This window comes from Ylistrum balloti, unplaced genomic scaffold (assembly GCF_031769215.1).
Source record: "Ylistrum balloti isolate Yb309-2 unplaced genomic scaffold, AGI_CSIRO_Ybal_v1 Utg370840, whole genome shotgun sequence".
NCBI lineage: Eukaryota > Metazoa > Mollusca > Bivalvia > Pectinida > Pectinidae > Ylistrum > Ylistrum balloti.
In genome coordinates this window covers 1,290,096-1,316,539 of record NW_026782484.1, presented here as the reverse complement: position 1 = coordinate 1,316,539, position 26,444 = coordinate 1,290,096, and the positions used below count along the sequence as shown (strand labels likewise).

General features: G+C 34.2%; 1 protein-coding gene across 2 annotated transcripts in view; it reads right to left on the bottom strand.

Moving 5' to 3' along the window:
* The window catches only part of LOC132558968 (RAC-beta serine/threonine-protein kinase-like), a 48,390-nt gene that overhangs the window by 16,237 nt on the left and 5,709 nt on the right, over positions 1-26,444 (bottom strand). Inside the window, exons 2-11 of one of the 2 annotated variants that reach the window (XM_060223593.1) lie at positions 20,395-20,483; positions 15,038-15,160; positions 13,456-13,664; positions 12,651-12,782; positions 12,248-12,313; positions 11,860-12,051; positions 10,803-10,931; positions 10,122-10,336; positions 9,778-9,865; positions 521-1,479 (exon numbers count right to left, since the gene is read on the bottom strand). In XM_060223593.1, coding sequence (XP_060079576.1) covers positions 1,186-1,479; positions 9,778-9,865; positions 10,122-10,336; positions 10,803-10,931; positions 11,860-12,051; positions 12,248-12,313; positions 12,651-12,782; positions 13,456-13,664; positions 15,038-15,160; positions 20,395-20,452 — 1,506 coding nt within the window. In that variant the 5' untranslated portion in view covers positions 20,453-20,483 and the 3' untranslated portion in view covers positions 521-1,185. Of the gene's footprint in view, positions 1-520; positions 1,480-9,777; positions 9,866-10,121; positions 10,337-10,802; positions 10,932-11,859; positions 12,052-12,247; positions 12,314-12,650; positions 12,783-13,455; positions 13,665-15,037; positions 15,161-20,394; positions 20,484-26,444 lie in introns of those variants that run through there. The other variant, XM_060223594.1, reaches the window with a different exon arrangement.

Below are 26,444 nucleotides of genomic sequence, written 5' to 3'. Positions count from 1 at the left end.
CCTGAACACCTACCCTGAGTAACCAGAAGACCTGTCCCTTGAACTTCAGTCATGTTTATACTATTAGTTTAATACTTAACAATTTATGATTGTTCTACTGAATTTATTTATGTTATTATTGAGACAGAGCACACAAGTATGAAGTCAATATTGAAGGTTCTAACCTATTTTTCTACACATAAATAGTCACAAAAAAGATCAGAAGATGAAAAAGAGATCCTATTATAATATTTTTATAAATTCTTGACAATGAAACTAAAAATAATACATGGATGGATAAGATGATATTTATAAATCATCTTTAAAACAGAGTACAGAACTTGAATCTTTTCAAAATTCCACGAAGATTAATCACAAGCTTCTTAATTTTGCTTGTATAAGAATTAAACATGTACTTTGAAAACCAAGACCTGTAAAACATTGTTCAATAATTAGATCAATCTCAAAAAGTGGTAAATGTGTGTAATAATTTGTACTAACTACAATTAACAAATGCTGAAGTTAATGAGACAATCATCACTACACAACTACTTTGTACATAAAATACTTAGGCCTACTTTTAAAACAGAATTCTACAACCCTGTCTCTGTAAATGTGTCCTATGACATAACCAGACCAGTCTGAATTGATACAGACAACACCTAGAATATGTGGATGTTGGGTACTCATGTTACACAAATTTTGAACCTTACACCATTACATAAGTAGCTCTAAGCATCTTTCATACATCAGCTTCCAGTTAACAAGCATGTAAATAAGCGCAATGTAAGGACCGAAGTCATATTATGGATACAGGTCACTGAAGGTCACGACTGACAAGTAATATAATCAGTGTGTTAAATACCTCATCATCATCATTCAAACCACACTTGAAAAGGTTTCTTACTTATTTTCTCTTCTGAACACTGATTATGATCAATTTACAGGTAAAATAGCTATTACGCAATGACCATTGTCTATTTCATATAGTTCAATGATTACACTTCATGGATCAAATAGTTAATAGATGTACATGTGAACACCAATCCTTGTCCATGGTATGCATGACAAATTAGTCTGTAAATCACATGATCAGTATAACAACTAGACCATGTCACCTGTAAGCAGAGGATGGCACCATGGCAGATGATCCTTATAATGACATTTGATTGGGAGCCTCATGACTCTATGGGGCTTTCAGTCAGGTCATGTGCTCCACGTAGTCTCAAAGCTCATACAACTGGAGGCATGGCTGTGGGCCAGGGACACTTTACTACCATGGTAGGAGAACTTTTCAAAGTAAGGTAGGGCTTCTGGCATCTCCTCATCAATACTCTCCAGTGGGTGACCTCCATTGGCCAGGTTGAAGGCCCCAAACTGGAACTCCCCAGGCCCATGCTTGTTGGGCGGAGTCAGACTCACTGACTCCCCAGTGAAGACATCATCAAAATAGCGCGTGTCAGTCTCGGAGGTCACCTGAGGCTTGAAGGGCGGTGGAATCTGACAGAGAGGAGGACATACACATTAGAGAGAGGTAGCACTACAATATCTACAGTATTGGTTCCAGGAACCCTCTATACCAACCAGTGAACCCAGCCATCAGCAGTCCAGTGCCACCTGCTAAGGCAGCAAAACACTAGGTCTGGGACAACAGTTAGTACAGAAGTAGGTTCTAGGTTTGAAGAGAAAACCAATACTGAGAAAATGAAAGAAGAATAACTAGCAAGTATACATTTAAAGATGTTTTTTTCCTAATTTGGGACCAGACAATATATAATTGTTTAAATTCCAAAGAAAATTTAAAATTGCATTATTGCAAAATCTGATTAAATTTCCATGGTACATGTAGCCATGTAGATGTTATACAGGACATTAAAATTAATACAAAAGTGGATCTTTCAAACAAAGTGTTGATATTGTTTCCAACTTCCAATTCTGTATACTCAAAGGGTATATTTCAGTAACATTAAGGGGCAGTCAAATATCACTAGGTTACTATAACTTTGGTAACATCACAAAGACCTAGCGTTAATATCAAACCATGAATAAGATTGTTAATGTTTCTAATAAGACAACACAACTCCAATCTATACTGAGTAAATGTAACAAATCAGAGAAAAGTATAAACCATTAAAAAAACGCTACTAGGCCACATGGCCACTGTAACACTATAGTGTTAATGTTACTAAGCAACAGGACCTCTGTAACACCATGATGTTGATATTACTAAGCTACAGGACCTCTGTAACACCATGGTGTTAATGTTACTAAGCTACAGGACCTCTGTAACATTGTAGTGTTAGTGTTTCTAGGCTACATGGCCACTAAACACCATGGTGTTAATGTTACTAAGCTACAGGACCTCTGTAACACCATGGTGTTAATGTTACTAAGCAACAGGACCTCTGTAACATTGTAGTGTTAGTGTTTTTAGGCTACATGGCCACTAAACACCATGGTGTTAATGTTACTAAGCTACAGGACCTCTGTAACACCATGGTGTTGATATTACTAAGCTACAGGACCTCTGTAACACCATGGTGTTGATATTACTAAGCTACAGGACCTCTGTAACACCATGGTGTTGATATTACTAAGCTACAGGGCCTCTGTAACACCATGGTGTTGATATTACTAAGCTACAGGACCTCTGTAACACCATGGTGTTAATGTTACTAAGCTACAGGACCTCTGTAACACCATGGTGTTAATGTTACTAAGCTACAGGACCTCTGTAACATTGTAGTGTTAGTGTTTCTAGGCTACATGGCCACTAAACACCATGGTGTTGATATTACTAAGCTACAGGACCTCTGTAACACCATGGTGTTGATGTTACTAAGCTACAGGGCCTCTGTAACACCATGGTGTTGATATTACTAAGCTACAGGACCTCTGTAACACCATGGTGTTGATATTACTAAGCTACAGGACCTCTGTAACACCATGGTGTTAATGTTACTAAGCTACAGGACCTCTGTAACACCATGGTGTTGATATTACTAAGCTACAGGGCCTCTGTAACACCATGGTGTTGATATTACTAAGCTACAGGACCTCTGTAACACCATGGTGTTAATGTTACTAAGCTACAGGACCTCTGTAACACCATGGTGTTAATGTTACTAAGCTACAGGACCACTGTAACATTGTAGTGTTAGTGTTTCTAGGCTACATGGCCACTAAACACCATGGTGTTAATGCTACTAAGCTACAGGACCTCTGTAACACCATGGTGTTAATGTTACTAAGCCACAAGGCCCCTGTAACACCATATTTTAAGTGTTACTACGACACAGGGCCATAACAACACAACAGTGTTAATGTTAATAAGCCATATGGCTACTTTCATCATGGCGCTCATGTTACTAATGTACAAGGCCTCTGCAACACTATAGTGTTGTTAAGTGTTACTAAGTCACAAGGCCACTGTAACCCAAGGTGTTACTAAGCCGCAGGGCCAGAAAATTAATGCTATTGAACTAATGGGCAGATAATACCAGGAAAATGTAACATCATACCATTAATGTTACTAATGAAACGGCAGTGTAACACACCACAGAGCTTATATACTATTATATCTGTAATTAATAATTATCTACAGGACAGTAGTAAACCAGAACCAATGTTTGAAGTATACATAAACTTTTTATTCTATATATCAGGTGCTTGTTTATGGTAAAATCATCTTGCATATTCAGATGACAAACATGGGCTTTTAATAATGAACACAAGATAACAAAACAGAAAACTTTCTGACTGTATATGGAGCTGTAGGTTTAATTCCATTGTACTTGGTAAAATAAAACAAACTTATAGGAACTAATGTCATCTGGAAGGAGTCAGTTTAAAGAACATTTATATATATCTGTGTGCAAGGAAAAAAAAAGAAAAATAAACAAAAAAAAATGGGTGAATACTCTAACCCCTCTCCACCCCCCCCCCCCCCCCCCCCACCAAAATAAACAAAGAAGATGATGTTGAGCAGGGAAGGAAGGAAGGAAAGGACAAAGAAAACACACACTGCTGTAAATATGTTTGTGATTATGGAATGCAGACAAAGTTAAGCGTGTGTAAACATTAATTTCCCCCATTGCAAGGCTTTTAAGGAGTTTAATGGAAACAGAGTGCTCTCTTGTGTATCAAATTATACGAGGAGTGACATGAATAATCAAGAATTCCAAAGCTTAAAAGATCAATATCACAATGATACATATTAACTTCCAATAGCCTGTACTAAGAATAAACATGTCTACAGATATACACATGGAAGCTACCTAAACACATATAGAAGCTTTTTGTGATTCATTCAGCTGGTAAAGTCTACAATATGTTCAATATCACAATATTACGAAAAGCAAAATACCAAATATCAGAATTATAACTCTATTTATAACTAAATAGATTAAAATAATTGAAGTTACATAAGAAAAAAAAGATATATAAATGAATAGATAAAATAAAATACATGCAATCATGCAAGAATGTTACCTATAATTAAATAATAAGAGTTATAAAAATCATGCCTTATAAAGTATAAAAAAAAAGATTTGCTGTCATTCTATAAATTTAAAATGAATATGAATTGTTTCCTTTCCTGATTCATGGGTAAGAAGATAAAGTTTACTGGTAGTTACAATGTATATTTGTGTCTTGACATTATCGTGGTCAGATTAGAAAACAGCACAATAAATTTGATACTCAGTGATAAATTTGTTCAGCTACTTAATACATTATGCAATATCTTATAAGGCCTCCTGTTGCGAAGGGACAAAATTTGTAGTTTAAATCGAACTTCGACATTTAAAGTGATCTTTGGAATTCAGTCAGGTGAACCTCTTTCATATAGGATTCAAAGTACACAACTTTGTCATTGGAGACTGATATAGGAAACAACATGTACCCTTGGTCTACTCCTGGAGTCCTTCATATACAGATACATTTTATTTTTGATATCGTGACATTTATAATTTGACCTCCCACTTCTACTTATCATCCACAGATTGATAAACTTATTACATTCTGCTCATTAAACAACAGTTTGCCGATGGCAGGTGGTAGCTAATTCAATATAAGTAACTACATGTAGAACATCTTTATTTAGGCGATATAAATAAAGTCCTAAACTTAAGCAGAAAGGGATAGTAAATTTCCACCACAGTTGAGACAAACTGCAATAGTCTTATATTAAACTTCATGCAAAGGGAGGCAATTCTACATGCCTCAGAGAGAAAAGCAGTAATGTTACAGTGATTTCACCAATTTGAGAATGACTGACTTTTTTTATAAGGATGGTTTCTACAATGCTATATCTATCTGCTATTATAATATGCACAGAACATCCATGACTAAGGTAGGTAACTGAACATGCTATCAAGTCAGTCTATACTGAAAATTAGTGTTTCTCTGTACAATACAATGGCAACATTCTGTGGGATTAATAGTAAGGTTTGAAAATGGTATCAAGGACATTTTTCGTAAGCTCAAGTGACCTCCGAGCTGAAAGGGAGAAACATGATCATGACACGGAACATATTTCTATAACAATGCAATCCACTGGAACAAACTTATACTAATATACATGTACATGATGGTAACATGAGTATATTTATAGAATATTATCAGTTAGATCATGATGCAGACCCACTTCCAATCAAGTCACATTTCATTAAACTAAACAAATAGGAAATTTTACTTAAATTGCTATGAATAATTTTATCACAAATTTAATATAAGCTGAAACACGTGTATGTGAATGACAGTTTATATAAGGGATAACAGTACCAAAATTTGAGTGAAGCTGTACATTTTGGTTATAGCTGTCAGATCTCACAGTATGGTTTAAACAAGGCGTGCCACATGTGCTTCATGTGTCAGATGTACAAAATGTACTATCTGTGTTGAGTGTACTAAATGTGTTAATTGTCATGTTGACTGAATTGAATATGTCCATGTATTGGGAATGTCACCTGTACACTATATATATATATATACTGACATAACAGATAATACAAACAATTTCATCTGATTCTACAGTGTTCAAAGTTGAATGCTTCCCAAAGCATTCATTGTAACTAAATAAAATATCTGTAAAAAAATGAAAATTACCCATTCTTCAAAAAATATCAAAGAAAATACACATATAATATTTACAATGAATTGCATTCTATTGAATATTATAAAAATACAAAACTCAAATATGAAAAGAGACAAAAACTGAACAAAGATTGAATAAACTCAACTTTTTGTTAACATAAGAGGAAGACAGAAATTAGCATCCAATATTCTACACAGGCTAACTTTAGTACACAGATTTCAAAACAGTGTTAACATGTCACACTAAGTTATCCCAATGCTAATGTTTCATTCTAAGCAATACACTGCTTAAAATCAAAGCTGAATACAGTATTTTGGTATGTATTACACGTACAGCACTAAAGATACATGTCATGTACTCAATTTAATCTGAAAAGGACCCCATTTATAAAATACCTGCAACATTTAGACTTGTGAGGAGTATGGGTTTATTGATAGTGTTAGGATTATATTTGGACATCTGCCTATCTGTTTCAGGGCTGAAATACATATCTGCCTATCTGTATCAGGGCTGAAATACATATCTGCCTATCTGTATCAGGGCTGAAATACATATCTGCCCATCTGTATCTGGGCTGAAATACATATCTGCCTATCTGTATCAGGGCTGAAATACATATCTGCCTATCTGTATTAGGGCTGAAATACATATCTGCCTATCTGTATCAGGGCTGAAATACATATCTGCCAATCTGTTTCAGGGCTGAAATACATATCTTCCTATCTGTTTCGGGGCTGAAATACATATCTGCCTATCTGTATAAGGGCTGAAATACATATCTGCCTATCTGTATCAGGGCTGAAATACATATCTGCCTCTCTGTTTCAGGGCTGAAATACATATCTGCCTATCTGTTTCAGGGCTGAAATACATAATCTGCCCATCTGTATCTGGGCTGAAATACATATCTGCCTATCTGTATCAGGGCTGAAATACATATCTGCCTATCTGTATTAGGGCTGAAATACATATCTGCCTATCTGTTTCAGGGCTGAAATACATATCTGCCTATCTGTATCAGGGCTGAAATACATATCTGCCTATCTGTTTCAGGGCTGAAATACATATCTGCCTATCTGTTTCAGGGCTGAAATACATATCTGCCTATCTGTTTCAGGGTTGAAATACATATCTGCCTATCTGTTTCAGGGCTGAAATACATATCTGCCTATCTGTTTCAGGGCTGAAATACATATCTGCCTATCTGTTTCAGGGCTGAAATACATATCTGCCCATCTGTTTCAGGACTGAAATACATATCTGCCTATCTGTTTCAGGGCTGAAATACATATCTGCCGATCTGTTTCAGGGCTGAAATACATATCTGCCTATCTGTTTCAGGGCTGAAATACATATCTGCCTATCTGTTTCGGGGCTGAAATATACATTATGTCAGAAATCTTGAGGGATTTTAGTGTCCACCATTGTTTGATATTTATTTGGTCTTCACAAGTTGGATATCCTTTTCTTTTCACTGTTTTTGCCTTGCATCTCATGAAATTTGAGAATTCATCTAAAGGATTAGTGATAAAATAATTTTTAACTGTCATAAGATGGTTTCCATCTGTCAGCCATTTTGTTTTTCTGATCAGTCCAAATATCATAAAGGTGCATTGAGGGACCAATGAGAACCTAAACAGTACTTCCCAAGAACAGAGATAACAAACTTTCATTATCAAAATCCATAATGGCCACCTGCCAGCTAGTTGGTTTTTCTGATCAGTCCAAGAATCAGAGATTACAACTTAGCAACTAGGGGAACCTACATATTAATTCTGAGGACAATCCATCCAGTGTTTGTCAAGAAATAGCTATTACAAGATTTGTTTATGGACCCAAGACAGATGGACAAAGGATGGAGGACCACAGATATAAGGTAATTTGAACAACTCAACAGGTGTTTAGTGGCCTTACAATACTACAGAGATGTTTCTACTTAAGATATGAAAAATCAACTTCACAAACCAAGAATCCAGTCTGATAAGCACACCAATTAACTGCCTATATAAAGTCGTAGATGAATAATTATACAATATCATAGAATGAAGCTAGCTGTCACAAATTGCTTTATTTGTTTAATCATTGTACATGTTTTAACTGATGTACAAGTATTTCATTTCAATCTCATTCCACAACAACTTGTAATGACCCAGACAAAAATAGTGAATAAACATGAGATAATGTAACTTCGATAGGAAGAGAAGACACTGTACTGTAATGAAGGGATGGGAAACACTGAGCTATAGCAAGGGGTGGGAAATACTGTGATATAGCAAGGAGTGGGAAATACTGTGTTATAGCAAGGGGTGGGAAATACTGTGATATAGCAAGGGCTGGGAAATACTGTGATATAGCAAGGAGTGGGAAAATACTGTGTTATAGCAAGGGGTGGGAAATACTGTGATATAGCAAGGGGTGGGAAATACTGTGATATAGCAAGGACTGGGAAATACTGTGATATAGCAAGGAGTGGGAAATACTGTGTTATAGCAAGGGGTGGGAAATACTGTGTTATAGGAAGGGGTGGGAAAAACTGTGATATAGGAAGGGATGGGAAATACTGTGTTATAGGAAGGGGTGGGAAAAACTGTGATATAGGAAGGGATGGGAAATACTGTGATATAGGAAGGGATGGGAAATACTGTGTTGTAGGAAGGCATGGGAAATACTGTATGTAAAGAGATGAAAACATTTTGTTATAAGAAGGATTACTGTAGGGAAGGAAGGATAACATTGCACAAAGGAAAGGGATGTTAGACACTGAATTGTAGGGATAGAGTGTAATGTAGAACGTCAGAAAGGGATAGGGGATTCTGTTATTTAAGGAAGAGATGGGGATACTGTACTGTAAGAAAGGGATAGGGGATTCTGTTATTTAAGGAAGAGATGGGGACACTGTACTGTAAGAAAGGGATAGGGGATTCTGTTATTTAAGGAAGAGATGGGGATACTGTACTGTAAGAAAGGGATAGGGGATTCTGTTATTTAAGGAAGAGATGGGGATACTGTACTGTAAGAAAGGGATAGGGGATTCTGTTATTTAAGGAAGAGATGGGGATACTGTACTGTAAGAAAGGGATAGGGGATTCTGTTATTTAAGGAAGAGATGGGGACACTGTACTGTAAGAAAGGGATAGGGGATTCTGTTATTTAAGGAAGAGATGGGGACACTGTACTGTAAGAAAGGGATAGGGGATTCTGTTATTTAAGGAAGAGATGGGGATACTGTACTGTAAGAAAGGGATAGGGGATTCTGTTATTTAAGGAAGAGATGGGGACACTGTACTGTAATGAAGGATTGGAGATATTGTAACAAAAGGATGGAATCAGGTGAACTTTAATGTGATGAATGGATTGGGATATTGGACTGTAAGAAAGGGATAGAAGATAATGCACTGTAAGGAAGGGATGGGGATATTGTACAGTAAGAAAGGGTTGAGAGATTCTATTATGTAAGTAATGGATAGGGGATACTGTACTATAAGGTAGGGAAGGGAGAAATTTGACATTAAAGAATAGATTGGGGATAAGGTACAGTGAGGAAAGGAAGGGGAAACTGTACAGTAAGGAAGGGATGGGAGATTCAGTAAGGAAAGGAAGGATGGGGGGTACTGTAATATACAGAAGGAATGGAAGATATGGGGCTGTGGTTGTTAACAGAAGTGAGGATAGGAAATGATATAAAAACAAATATTGCTTACTGCTTTCTGGACCAATAAATCCCAGTTGATTGGCTGGAAAAATGGATGTCCAGTGATTTCCTTTACATCAGCTTCTCCACCACCAAGTCTGGAAATGACAATATATAATAGGCAATCCTTTCCTACTTAAGGCCTATACACAAGCAGTGGAAAATTATTCCTATTCCTGAAGTCCATCATATATTTCACAGAGAGTAGGACTTTGTACCAGACTAAAATAAAACGGTTAAACACATTGATCATTATAAACAAGTTTTGAGATATATTTATGGATATAAAGCACTGTCAGCAGCAATGCTATGACAGTTCTCTTTATTATATATACATTTCTGTCCCATACCTACCTCTTCTTTGGATTTTTTATTAATAATCCTCCCAGCAGAGAAGTCGCTGCTTGTGTTAAAGTCTTTGGGAATCTCACATCTTCCACAAGAATAAGTTCAAACAAAATGTCATGATCACGATTGTAAAATGGTAAACGTCCACACATCATCTCGTACATAACGACGCCTGTACCCCACCAGTCCACTGCTCGGCCATAATCGTTGTCCTCTAGCACCTGGCAGTCATAAGTACACCATGAAAATAATCGGCAGTGCGAAATCATTGATCTAAAATACTGTCTAAAATATCTACTTGAAAAGTCTCCTTTTGCATGAAATATCTACCTCAGGTGAACAGTTTCCTCTTGCAAGAAATATCTTCTTCTGTTACTTAAGAAATTCAGTATCATAAATATTTATCCCTCGTGATAAGCACCTTGTTGTGTGAAATATTTTCCTGTATTTGGTACCCTGGTGTATGAAATATCAACCTCTGATGTTAATTATCTCATTGTGCAAAATATTTATCTTTGGTCATACAAGACTACAGTAAGTGAAATATTTGCCTTCTGATTTCAGTGATGTTGATAAAAACCCAGTACTAGGTATTCTTTACTATTATGAAATATTTACCCCTGGTGTTTTGTTTCCTGGTGTGTGTACGGTTTTTACCTCTAATGTTTAGATGTGTGAAATATTTACCTCTGGTGCCAAATACTCTGGAGTTCCACAAAACGTCTTTGTGCTGGCACCAAAAAACATTTCTTCTTTACACAGACCAAAGTCAGCAATTTTGATATGTCCATCTTTGTCTAGTAATAAATTTTCTAACTGGAAAACAAAAAGAGAAAAAATTAATAGCAGTTTTCATTTATTGTGCTTCAAGCATATAACTTATTTTAATAGCACTTAATACTCAACACATCAAATCATTTTCATTTTGGAAAACAAAATTCAAATGTACAAAAAATAGTATGTCTAGATTGTATATGAAATGGGTGGTTTTGCCAACAAACATTTTATTTTGAAATCTCAGGGTCAGACAAAAGCACTTATTCTAACAGTGGATTTTTTTCAATGAATGAGTGATTTTTATTGTTATATGGGTATACCATTAAGCTGTCATCCTTTACTCTAACCAAGTTTGAAATATTTTCAATGGAAATTAAACAAATTTCAAAATCATGTCAAAATCTATTTTTCCTATATAACTATAGTAAACTTTACCCCTTAACAAAGGGAAGTGTGAGACCCTGGGGCCATGAAATTCACAATTTGGTAAACCACCTTAAGAAGCTTTTATCCACTAAGAGTATTTGATTCTACCATATTTGGATGTTGAAAATAACATTTTTGAAATTTGAGTCAATTTGAATACATTTGACCTTTTTGGCCCTGCCCCTCATGCCCCTGAGGATGGAAACCGTATAATGATCTATTTTGGTTCATCTCTGGCCAGGGAAGGTTTTCGCAAAATTTGGTGAAATTGGTTCCAGGGTTTTTAAGAAGAAGTTGAAAATGTTACATCATTTGATGGCACATGGCGCCAGAGGTGATTGCAATAGGTCACCATACGACTTTGTCTCGGATGACCTTAAAAGTGATTTAAGTACATTATTCCTTCTGATAGAATCCCATCTAATGCTGATGAAGTTAATCTTAACCCAAGATATGAAATAGAAAAGAAAAACAGAAACTGTGATAGGGTTCTCTCCAAAATTACATTCGAAGGACAAGGATCTACAAGAGAACAACAAACCTTCAGATCTCTGTAGACTATATTATTTTCATGAAGGTATCCTAAAGCAGAGATTATTTCTGCTCCATAAAACCGTGTTCTGTCTTCTGTGAATACTCGCTCCCTGGACAGATGGAAAAACAACTCTCCTCCGTTTACATACTCCATCACAAAACACAGGCGGTCTGGTGTTTGGAATGAATACTTGAGTTGCTGCAAAAAGACAAACAGGTATATTTCAGTGACATTTGGGGGAAAAATCACTAAATTCAAAGGTATCCTGCTGGTTTATGCTGTGAAACCTGAACAAAGAAGATATCTTATTAGCATCAACTGATACTGATAATACATTCAAGGTGGAGAAAACCTGGGGAAAAAAACCATATGAGACAGGTATGAAAATACTCACTGTTAAAAATGGATGCTTGGTCGTTTGTAGGACCCTGTTCTCTGTCAATGTGTGTGCCACTTCGTCCTGATCAATAAAAACAAAATTCTTGATAATCAAGAAGGTACTACATAACTTACACTTAATTTTAATTGTAAAATGAAATTTCTTACTATATATTACTTCATTTGTATTCCTTAACTACATTTCTGGGGAAGTAGGAAGATGACATCAATACCCGGTTTCAAAAACATTCAAACAGAAATCAATATTGGAGTTGAAATATCATTACTTCAGAAAATTTGTGTAATGCTTTCCTCACAAAAAACTTAACAAATTGTTTCTTACAGTTGACTGCAGTAGCAAACATGTTCATTGGATAAATTTAAATGATGAATTTTCATTACAAAAACCTCATACTTACTTTTTGGATAATAACTTGTTTTTTGAGAATTTTGATGGCATACAGCTGACTGTTGGCCTTTTCCTTGCACAGGATTACCTTTCCAAATGTTCCTTTTCCCAAGACCTTGAGGAAGTCAAAGTCATCCAAGGTCTGAAGCAAAGTATGAGTTACAAACTTATGTCCTGTTTTTAAGATGGACAGAGAGTAACAAATAATATGAACATACTAACATTTTGTTTTACACTTAAACTAATAAAAGAGGCCTTAATGCTCACCTGAGTCACAATGCTTCTTGTAACATGTCATTGTAACGATTTTGTTGAAAAAGTAATATAACTATATTGTACACATAATGCAGATGTAAATTGTGTATACATTAATTGCTGTCCCATGCTAAGACTTCTAATCAAGTTTGAAATAAAAGAAATTACACTTAAGATTTGAATTTTCCTATATAGAATCTTTGAAATTTCAGTCAATTTGACCCATTTTTGGCTCCACCCATCAACCCCTTGAGGTCAGTCATGCTCAATATGTACATCTCATCAAATAGTCAGCTTTGGTTAATAAAAAATAAATTCTAAGTTTGAACTGTTTCTGAAAGAATATAAACTATATTCAAAAATGTAATTTTCCTATATAAAATAAAGTAAATTTTCCCCTGGACAACTGCCAAGCCATTAATTTGGATTTAATGTTAAAGCTCTTTCACATTTCTAGATAACACATTATACTGGACAACTGCCAAGCCATTAATTTGGATTTAATGTTAAAGCTCAGTGGACATTGTACCTATGTTCACATAATTATTAAATGACCATACCACTTTCTTTTTTGATTTATCAAAGACAGTTGCTCCTCCATCATCTACACCCTTCATGTTTGCAGCAATAGAACGGATAGCCTCCATCCATTCCTGACGCTCATCAGCACTTTCCACACAGAACATGCGCTCCACTACCGTTGTCCATTGCAGGCCACGTATTATAAAAGTGTTTGGACGAGGCTTCTCCTGGGGCATAAGCTGACAATCTGTAACCAAATGTATACATATTCCATTTTCTAAGAAAGAGACATGAATTGGAAATACATAGTTTAAAGTCCAAAGCCTAACAAAATGCAGATTTAACAGTTTACTACAGTAAAATCATGTAGTGCAAAGTATTTTTTCTAAAACACCCTCCTCAATTTTGTTTTGAAATTTTTATCATTGAATCCTTTTCATGCTTCTGAAATGGATTTTGCAATCCCACTTTTTATTTCATTATCATTAAGTCGTACGATCTATGATGATTTAGGATTCACTGTGACATCACAATATGAAAATATTGATGTTAATTCTATTAACAGCACATTAATTTTGTTTTTGGCAGTATCAAAGCTAACCTGCAAATGAAAATATTTAATCAAGAATTTGTTTTTTTTAACATGATTGCACCTATTCCAATGCACACAAGTATCATTGTGTTGACACATTTCTAGATATAGTGAAATGAGCTAGAGCTACTCTCTTAATATATATCTCCCAAACCTTTTCCTGCAGCAGGTCAAGGAAGCCATCTAGATACGCCACAGAGGGCAGGTACTAAACAGAGATGAGAGGGCCCATAAACTCTTGTACACATTATTACATACCAAGGTTTAAATCAAAGTGTAGCTGAATTGACTGTCATGGGATAGTAACAAAGTGTAGCTGAATTGACTGTCATGGGATAGTAACAAAGTGTAGCTGAATTGACTGTCATGGGATAGTAACAAAGTGTAGCTGAATTGACTGTCATGGGATAGTAACAAGCCTAATGGATGGAAAATCACTAATTTTACCTGTTTTCACTCAAATTTTATCGCCATCTCACCACAGTACTTTCAACCTTAGTGTACATAGATAAGATTATGTATATAGCTTAAAAGTTTATGAATTTAATACTTTCTCACAGTACACTTTACACCTTGGTGCAAATACACTTTAACTTTATACACGTACATTCTTAAATGGCTGTCATGTAAGAACTTCAAAATCTATTCAAAATACATTTCCAACCAGAAGAAAATGTAACCAATATCTGATATTGTTTTACCTTTGTGTTAATTTTATTCATGTCTCAAGGAATCAGACAAGCGAATCTGTTGATGATTGTTTTCTATAATCAGTAATATTGACAATGACCTTGAAACACTGAAACATAAATTTATCTAAAATGTAAACTTACATAAAATCCCCATCACTAATTAAGTCACTTGAGTCATGTCATTAAAATTGTTGACAGTAATTGGGACCTTGACCTCTATACCTCTGGCAGTGACATTTCACCATTATTCAATAACTACAATTGTGAGCTGCCTATAGCTATACTTTCACACTTTAAAGCCAAATACAAGTTTGGAAACAGATTACTAAATGTTACCTCTGACAGTAAAGTCATTAAGTGGGTCACTGAGACCATGTTCTGGCTTTGTCCTGAAGCCAAGAAAGGATCCATCGTCACGCAAGATAAAGTACCGCTTCCGCCAGTTCTTTATATGTTCTCCTGAAGAAACAACAAACAATCTTTTAGTAGTCGATCAAATATATATCATTAGGACCTTTACATCAAAACATATCACTGTTGTTAACATGCAAACTTCATCACTTCATCCAACATATCAATTTTGTACATGTATAACAGCTTAATGTACATATAAACAAAAGATTAACCTATTGGATTTTTAAACAGTGTTGACACTTATAATTAACCACATTTGACATACATGTATATAACAGTAAATATTCAGAAAATGAATAAAATTTCTTCTTCCTCATGTTATTGATTAATAGGCAAAAACCATATGACCACTTAAACAGTCATAAACAATTCCTGGAAAACAAGATTGTTTCTAAGTAAATCTATATAAAGGATATCTAAGTACATATTGTATAATTGTTGACAAATCAGGTTTCTACCTTAACAGGTTACCATCACTGTAACTATTACCAACTGTGTGATCACATCCTATATTTTTTACATAGTTTTACATAGCCATTCAACATTTACTATGAAAGGTAGCCATTCAACATTTACTATGAAAGGCCAATTCTTTATCGTTGAAGTTTTTTGACATCATGCTACAAAAAAAAACCCTTAAGGCCACAAAAATATGTGTTGGTAAAACCAATTAACATAACCAAGCATACAAATGAAATGTAGCATACATTACTCCCTTCAACATAAATATAAAATTCCATCAGATACTAGTAACATAATTAAAGAAACATTGGAAGTCATGTCAAATATATCAGCTGGCAATTTTTGAAAAGATTTTTTCTACCTTATGTCTAAAGCCATATAAATGTACATAATTATGAGTCATCCTTTTTCCAGACTAAAAAGGAAGCAGTGGTATACATAAATTACAGTTATCAATGAACACCTCTATTACACCCAGTCATTAAAAGTTCTGCATAAACAGTTTTTAAGGTCCGGCTGTTATATAAGTAGCACTATACTATGTATCATTATATTTTGACCATCCCTATAGAGGAAGTCACAAGACCCCCTAAAAGCCACATGAAAGTGTCCAGGAGACATCTGTTGTGGATTTTAACATCATTATACAGCTCAGAAACAAAACTGTTGTAGGAAGGGTAGACATGATAACTGTAGTCTGTAGCAGGTGTAAAGCTAACATGTCTAAGACAAGGAGACACTTCCTTCCTCGTACAACTTTTTTAGATCAGTACATTTCCTCTGACATAACGTTTACAGAGTTCTAAAACTTACAGGCAATAGGATATAGGATGATTGTAAATCTATAAACACTGAAGTGGTCTACAACTTGATACAACAATACATTTGAAAGCAACTCTAAAGGAACAGTCACCACACTGAAATAACTTGAAATGAAACTTTTATGAAAAAGTTGAAGAAAAATAACAACAATGTCTTCAGTTAATTTTGAGCTTAAACAAACTGTAACATGTATAAAGCAGGTGGTTATATTAAAACAAGACTGACAGTACATAACAAGACTGGTTTGAAATTTCAAACTAGACTACATGTATATGTTATTAAGGGTTTCCTCAGCCATCAGTCTTAAAAAGTTATAACACAATACACCTCTCAACATTTCAGACTAATCATTGCTTGCGGCTGTAGCACAGAATTTACAAGGCAAAGTTTCCAATATCCCATAATTACTTGTGAAACCACTCAGCAATTATTTGTTAAGCTAGTTTATGGCAAATGTATATTGCACAGATCTATTACACGTACAGTAAAAATTCATATGAATACTAGTAGATAGAACTCTTGATAAGATATTTTTCCATTTTATAACACTGTGTACTTTTAAGAATTCTGAAAAATGATACACAAGTGAACAAAATAAGTTTATTGTACATCTCTTTGATTCAAAGGTTAATGCAGTTTACAGGTTAGAAATTATCAAAATTATCTCATGATAAGGTCTAGTCAACTACAATTGTTGATTGTAAATTGTATGGTTTCCAGAAAGGATGTTTAAGTCTATAAATAAAAACATTCAGGTTTCTGATGAGTCTGACCCAAACTAAACACATATACAGTACTGTACATGATGTACACAAACAAAGGACATTGACTGAAGCACTTCTTGAACAGTGTCACATGGCTATAACCCAAGAAGTCACTGTGTTCATCTTACACTCAGAAGCATATTTATATATCTGTAGTTGGGTCTGCTTGGCTAATGACACCACTGAGCGAATTTGTTAAATGACATGTCACTAATGTTTCTTAGGGCTTTTGTAACGATCAATATCTGAACAAGCTTAATTTCCATCTTCTCATCATTCATTGCATGGAATTACAATGATTTCAAGACCACTATACTGATCCAGAAATGTGCTCAGAGAGTAGTATTAGGGACAGATTACAGTACAGCATTACAGTCCCAAATTATAAAGATTATTTTCTTAGCAATCACAGAGTTACAACAGCAGTAGTGCTCTGCAAATTCTTACCTCGTATGTTATGCATGATATTAAATCAATCTCACCTAGCATCTACCATTGTTAAATCTAGACTTGTTTCTACAACTTTTCCATCTAACCTAATTATACACTACAATACTTTTTGTTGCATTTCTATAACATCTGTTATTATAAATGCCTACTTTTTTTAACACACAATCCTGTACTGCTACATCCTATACATTTATTGTCTGTCAATATGTGATTCTTTCCATTTCGTGGCCAAATAGATAACCATTTTTTTCCAGATTATAAGCACCATCTTTTTTCCTTGTAAGTCGCGCATGTAGCTTATATGTGACCAAAAATAAAAAATGGGCAGGATGACAAAAAAAAAACACAAAACAAAACAAAAACAAAACGGGAAGCGTATCAGTACACCAATATGAGACGGTATACTCTTATAACATAAGAGGCTGCTGGCCAGCTGTTTAATTATCAGTCATTACTGCGCTGATTGCAACTAAACAGCGTCTGTCATAAGGGGGTGTTCCCGGAACGCATCCATGTCCATGACAATAGGTAGAAACATCAAAGGGAGGGTAATTATAATCTATTTCATATAGATGCTGTATTTACCTGAGATATTTTACCTGTGGATCTACCTGTAATTTTTACAGATATTACAGATGTATCATTATAAATCAACAATTAATTATTGATATTTTGTCTCTTAATACTTCAGTATTGCAGACAGAAAGTACATGTATACATGCACATGTCCTTCTAAAAAATTGAATCATCTTCTTTCTATGTCAAATTGATAAATAATAAATCTACGCATAATCATTTACATAATCATGTAAAGGTCCGCATGATTACCTATTGGTCTAAATTGTTACAGGCACATGATAGCAAGTACTCTTATATTTTATACACTGTTTTATATAAAAGTAACATTTAAAATGGTATAACTAGTCCGTGGCTGTTATATATCAGAAAAATCTTCAATGAATGTGGTTTAAGCTATATATGGGATATGCAAAGAACAACTAATCATAAGTTTATAATTGGAACGGGTAGATGGAATGGTATTGCGCAGGAAGAAAGATTCTGTACGTATTGTAATGATTATAAAATTGGAGATGAATTTCATTATTTATTAAAATGTTCTAGATTTCTCAGTAAAAGGAAGTATTACTTAGGTGAATATTATTGTAAAAGAATAAAAATGATTAAATTCCAATCATTGATGAATACAAATAATATTAATTACTAAAACAAATGTGTGAATTCAGAAGATTTATATTTTCAATTGTTTGTCCTCCATGACATCAGTTATATATATCATTAATGTTTCTGCCTCTGTGAACCTTTAATTGTTGTATATGTGTTTTGTATGACATTCTCTATGTACATTTGTAAAAAGAGAAATAAATTGAATTAACTTTGAATCATGTTTTAAAAGACTGAACTAAGATAAGTGAACAGTTTTCATATTAAAACATTTCACTGGAAAAATGTCATCTGAACCCAAAAATATTATAATCAAAAATTATATATTGGAAATGATATCACAATAGTTTATATTATTTTGGAATATACAACAAAAATAATATAACATCATTAAAATTTGCATAATAATTACATGTACATTATGTCACCATATATTTTTTTATCATATAACGTCTTTAATTATTTTATTTTATTTCCTTTTTTGGCTGAATTTTTTTTATACATGTACAGGTGAGAACCACAGGTAAAAACATAGATAAACCGAACTAACATTAATGATATAGACTATAATCACTGTAAAAACAAAGTTCCAGGTACATGTTTATGATATGTATGCGTTCCGGGATACAGCCGTCATAAGTTACTCGACATGTAAAACATCATACATTTAGAGTAGAGACTGTCATGAGTTTTTTACTAGTACCAGTTAATCACATGTTTGTGACTGAAACAGATTGTCTAGAACTGTCATTTGCAATCATATACAAGATGATTTGAAGATTGAAATAAAAATAACATTCTTGTGGATTTAATTAATCATACCTTTTGATATGAAATACAATAATTTCTTTTGGATTTTCGTGGGCACTTCACAGCCATAGCGGAAGTTTACAATAGTCTGGTATCAATAGGTCCTCAGGTTATAGGTCAAATTCTAGAATGACTGTCAAGTTTGTTTACAATATGAATTGCTTCCTGTAACTTACATGAAGAAATAATATGGGACTATAAGAATTTTTTCAGCATGCAAGGGCCTTCATTAATATTTAACAGTACAGAAAATAATGGAGAAATTGTTTAGCAAACTGTACATAATGTCAGGCCCTATATCTGTGCACAGATAATCTGTGAATGCACCCCAAGCCAAACAAGTCCAATATTTGCTTTTTCCGTTTTTTGAGCTACATCAATAAAATAAAGGATTATCTGTGTATAATTCATTTGCAAACTTTATCAAATGTATCACCAATGATCTTGATAAGCTGTCCTAAGTTGTTGGTTATATCAATGAACTTTGGTCAACAGAACCCTTACCACTACATAACAACTGCCTTCCCTTATCTGTCACCAGCATGTCAAACGTCAACAATAGTGGTTATCATATCATAAGAAATGGTCGGCTTATATTTCAGTGCGGCTTATATGTGGATCAAAAGAAAAAAATCAGTAATAATCGGCTATGTGACTTATAACCCAGAAAATATGGTACAGTTCATAATTATCATCTTTTGTGCCCCTTTTCAAAAATGTTTTAACAACCGTGTCACACTAATTTCTACCTTCATACAAGAACTTCTATTCTATAGATGCATGTCTTACCTCGTTTCCACAGGAATCCCTCCTTTATGACGGACACAGGGTTGTCTTGGGCAGACATCACTGCCTCTCACAACCAAACACAGGCAGATCTGTAAAAATAATGTGAATGTGTTAATAGATCATATTATCATTAACATACATGATTTACCTTAAATTAAATTGTAACCCTCTCAAGAAAAATATTTTTTACCAGTCACAAATATACAATAAAGTCAGTATTTTCATACAAGAGAAGTCCACAGTGTACACGACTGAATTGTCTAATATATCTACGTTGAATATGCCACCATGCGGAACTGGAAAACACACCATATGATGATAATATTTCAAGCTTTAGTGGTGAACATTGCCTCTTGTTTGATGATTTGAATAAAAAAACTTTCTAGTTTGATATATTTATATACATTTACCAAAAAACTAGTATTCCAAAAATCTTGTGGTTTTATGATTCATACTACATCAAATCTAACATTCACTGAGAAAAATCATTCATTTGTCGGCTAATGCCATGTACTATATGTAGCAGATAACCAGACCACAATATGGTTTTACTCAGCAAATGAGAAGTAATTTTATATCCTTTTGATATCACTGCAACTGTTTGCTTTTTTTCTTATTTGTGTTTGCTATGTTTCTCAACAAGTGTCATGTTGATGCTGTAGTACATAATAATGATAACTGATGAATGAGAAATCATTACAAAATATCTCAACAAGAGTTATATCCCTTGAGCGCCATTTTTTCTACAATTACTAGTCTTATGACCTTGTCTCAGTTTTTTCAGCTTCAATGTGCAACATGGTCTTACATCTTTCAGTTGTTAATAAATATACAGTTCTTTTTAATTTATATGACCAAATGTTTTTATGGCATTTTAATTACATGGTGCTGATTAATTACTCTGTCTGTGATCAATTTCTCAGCCTGTAATCAATTACTAAATTCATTTTAGATACCTGATTTGACAGACCATGTACCATCAACCTGTATGCCACAAAACCAAACCTGTGGGGGAAATTTATGCAGACAAATGATTTGAGTACAATATGCATCAAGTGTTAATTTCCTTCATGTTTACTGTAGTTTGATTAAGGATATACTCCTGTGATGCTTGACTGGAGTAGGACCTAGTTCAATGTAAAATTAATTGCATCATATTTTGGACTTACTTTTTTTTATAGACTTTTGTTATCTACACAAAATGAGAAAGGGCACCTTACATGATGTACTGAAGATATTTTGCCTATGGACTAGACTTTTTGATGGCATGGTTATTAGGTTAAACATGTCTACAATTTCAATGTTTTTTCATTACTAAGGTACTTCTCTTGACTATAATTCAGCCTAGTGTAGATTTCACCTAAATTTTATACAAATTATCACCAAATCACAGATTTCAAATTCATAAATTCAGACTTGGTGAACAACTTTGCTATTTTGATGGAAATTGCGAAAAAAAAAAAAAAAATCACAGCCACCTCCTCTCTTTTATTCAAGCATGAAATCTTTAAAAAAAAGTTACATGTAAGAAGACGGTCAAATAAAGGATTTTAGATATTTTTAAAGAATGCTATGCAGTTAAGAACTCATTCATTCAAATCTAAACTTTATCTTACAAATGGTTGCCCTGAAAATAACAATGAACATCTGTTCCTCAGGAAAAAATTCTGAACAACATGTGAAAATGAATAATTTCCTGCACACATATTCTGATACTTGTGTCAGAAACAATAGGCCTAGTGGCCTTGACAGTCAAGTGTGATACGCAATATTGATTATAAAAGTTAAAGGGTAAGTAGCTTTCAAGTGTCATGAAAAAGAAATTGTGACAATGGTGATAGTAAGCCAGTATCTATACATGCATGCCATGGAAACCCTCATCCTATACTAATACAAACAATTTTTCTATTAAAAAACACAGAAAAAGTTAACCTCCTCCCCAGGAAGAAATGTGAGACCCATTTTGGTAATTATAGCACCTTAAGACACTTCCATCCACGAAGAACTCTTGATTCTACCATATCTGGGTGTTGATAAAATTTCATTAAATCTGAGTCAATTTGACCCCTTTTGGCCCTGCTCATCAGCCCCTGGGGGTCAGTCAGGGTCAATATATGCACACCATCTAGCCATCATCCTTCACTAATAATTCTAACCAAATTTCAAATATTTCCAATAGAAATCAAACAAATTATGCTCAAAAATCTATTTTCACCATATAAACTACAGTAAACTTTCCATCCTTTTTTATTCTACCATAAATCTGGTTGTTCTGAAGAAGATTTTTGAAATCAGATTTAATTTGACCCCTTTTGGCCCCACCACTTAGGCCCCTGTAGGGTGGGGAACATATTATTCACTCTTTTGGTTTATCTTAGGCCAGGGAAAGTTTCTGCAAAATTTTAATGAAATTGTTTAAGGGGTTTTTGAAAAGAAGTCGAAAATGTTAAAAATTTTGATGGATGCATAAGCACGCCTCCAGAGATGATCGATATAGGTCACCATGAGACCGCAGGTCCTAGGTAACCTAAAAAAGTACTGCAACATATTGATTTTTTGCTTTTAATTTATTTTCTAAAATCTAGACTTTCAAAAAATCATCACTAACACAAAAGATTAAACCTCAATTTTTTTCATCACTCAAAGAAGTACATCCTTAACTTACAAAATTTAACTGGCAGTACAATAGTGAATAATGAAGCAGAAGACCCTGGGCCTTAACAGTCATTTGACTATGAAGACCTTTATATATGAAAGAGGCACAATAGGCCTAAAATGTATGCTCAACTATTCTACAGCTTACATAGAAGACATTGTTGGTTCATCAAGACATATTCTGCAAACTTGAAATCATATTCTTTATACATGTACTACACAATTGCCATTACTCCAGATGTATTACTTGCTGAAAAAGCAAGCCACAGGCCCAATACCAAGACCCTTGGCCTTTCCATTGCTTAAGCATTTCAACACATCTGACTCCTCAGACCTTGAAGGTGGTCCAACATCAGCACCCTAGTCCTTTTAGTTAATGAGAATATGTTACTTAAACCTTTTAAGATATTAGATACCTGTGACCTTGAAAGTGGGACAATGTCATTCATATCAACAAAGTTTGAAGCTCTACATCCTTCGCCTTTTGGTTATTGAGAAGAAGTCATTTAAAGAATTTAACATATATGATCTGATTTTAAGAAGAGATTCTCCACTCTCAATGATGCCTTAGACTAATTTTTGTTAAAATTTATTCAAGCATTAAGAAAGAGGAGCATTTTGAAGCAAAACATTGACTAACTTTCTCATTTGGGGCCCCATCCGCCCCCAAGGTCCCTAGGAATCAAATCAAGTTTTGAATTTAAGAAATGATTCCCCACTATCAATGATGTTTCAGACCAAATTTTGGTTGAAATCCATATAAGTATGAAAGAGGAATAGGGTTTTAAAGACAAAGTTTATGCACAACTCATGGTGGACCCTTTAGGTCATCTGACCTATCGGATCAGATGACCTAAAAATAGAGATATACATGCATTTTGACTCATGATGATATGTGATAATTTGATTATATGAAAATGACACTTTAGTTTTGGTGAAAGCTGATAAGCCAAAGATGAAAATACTGAATTAGTTTAGCTGTCTCTTATATTATTGCCTGCATATACCGTATGCTTCAGGATGCGTAACAATTATTTTGATACTGAAGATTAATCCCTGTTACAATATTGTGTTGATGGTTTAGTGTATGAAAGCTTGCCCTCATTATAACCAGTTGTATCACTGATATATTTATAAATCTTAATCATCACCTGACATGTATTAGTTAATTATTAAGCTCTATATAAATACGCACTGATTACTCAACCCAAAGTACAAGTACATACTTTACCAATATACAAGTACTAACTATATTCTAAACACTTATTTATGAAATTGACACAAAAATTGTAATTCAGTCCTCCTGCTATATATATATATATATCAGATGCTAATTAAAAACCTTGAAAGATAATGCTATAACATTTCAATATATGATTAATACTGTGTTAAAAAGAAATCAATTAAAACCGTGATTTATAATGAATATTTTAGCTGACACAATGAGTGCTTTATAGTGACTAAACAAGATAGTTACTTTACTAGTCTGTTTGTTTTTCAGGTTTTCACCCTGTGAATAGCCAAGGTAATTTTGCAGCAGGGTCAAATTGTAGTTAATAGTAGCTACCTTTCTGAACAACATACTGGAGGCCCGAGCATGCCAGAGCAATTTGAGTTAAGTGTCTTGCCCAAGGACACAACTATGAAAGCTCAGACTGGTCCCTTTCTCAGCTTCCAGAAAAGCACGAACTGCCACAGATAGGGAACACCAAACCATGCACCTCCGATCTTCCCCTGTGGCTATGTACTTAAACCAACATTCTAACTGACTTTGCTTTTTGTTGACCCAGTTAATTTATCAATGTTGTAAATATAGAGCATTTGTGTATGTTCATATCATGTTACAAATGAGACTTTTTTTACCCAGCAGTTGAGCAATAAAACTCACTGATGTCTAACATTCTTGAATCATATACATCAATGTTTTTTCTTAGCAGATTAAACATGAATGATTTGAATACTGTTAAATTGAATTCCAATTGCTGTTGGGTGATATACTCCTTTTGTACCTAAGAAAGGCTCAAACTAAAACAAAAGGGTCATGGCCCTTAATGGTCATCTGACATTCAACGAACGGATGGACCAACCACAGAATTTGCTGATGGTGTTCTGCAAAATATGATGAATTCAAATTTTGAACATTCTTGGGAAGTATCAGAAACTCATAAATGGTAGGTTTTGTGCATCAAAAACAATTGCACAATCATGTTACAAAATAACAACAAATCATCTCTTTCTTTTCTTTAAAAAAAATCAAACTCCAAAATATTTTTCTCATTGGTGTGACTGAAACATGTAAAGAAATTCAGACTATTCGTTCTAGATGAGTTATGCTGGATTTTGGACCAAAGGGTAAAAAATTAAGATTTGGTCAGGACAATCTCATGATTCACTTCATGCATGTTTCATGTCATTGCCACTTTCTGATAATACTTCATGCCAAATATGGTTGAAATCTACCTAGGTATTAAAAGCAGTAGTGTTTGGAGCATAATATTGTCTAACTTCTGCTTTTGATCGAATGAACTTCCTGAATTTAAGAAATGATTTCCCACTCTCAATGATGTTTCTTACCAAATTTGGTTGAATTCCATTCAAGCATTAAGAGTAACATATTGAAATGAAATATTGTCTTATTTCCCCTTTTGGGGTCCTGCCCCCATTTGGGCCTCACCCTCAAGTCCCTAGGGATCAAATCAACCTTCTGAATTAAGAAATGAGAACCAATGTACAAAAATGTTTCACACAAAATATGGTTAAAATCTACCCAGGCAATAAGAAAAAGTAGCATTTTGAAGCAAAATATTGTCTTATTTCCCCTTTTGTGGTTCTGCCCCCAAGTCCATATGGGCTGAATCACATTTTTAAATTTAAGAACTGATTTCCAAATCCAAATTTATTTCAGAACAACTATGGTTGAAATCCATTGAAGCATTAAAAAACAGTAGCATTTTGAAGCAAAATATAATTTCCCCCTTTGGGGACGCACTCCCAAGTCCTTAGAGGTCGAATCAAATTTCTGAATTTAAAGAATTATTTGCCAACCCCTACTGATGTTACAGACAAAATTGAATGGAAAATCAATTTTCTGAACTTAAGAAATGATCCCATGCCCTAATATGTTTCCGATCAAATTTGGTTAAAATCTGTCAAGGTGTTGAACAGAAGTAGTGTTTTAAAGGAAATGTTTAGGGATGAAACTGCAAACTTTTTTGGGGCTTCATCCTATGAACATTCCAGCCAAATATCATGACTCTGGGCCTTTCAGTTCATGAGAAAAAGTTATTAGAAGATTTTCATATATTTGACCCCTGTGACCTTGAAACTGAGTCAAGGTCATTCATTTAAATAAACTTGGTATCATTCCATCTCCAAATGTTACAGGCCCAATATCA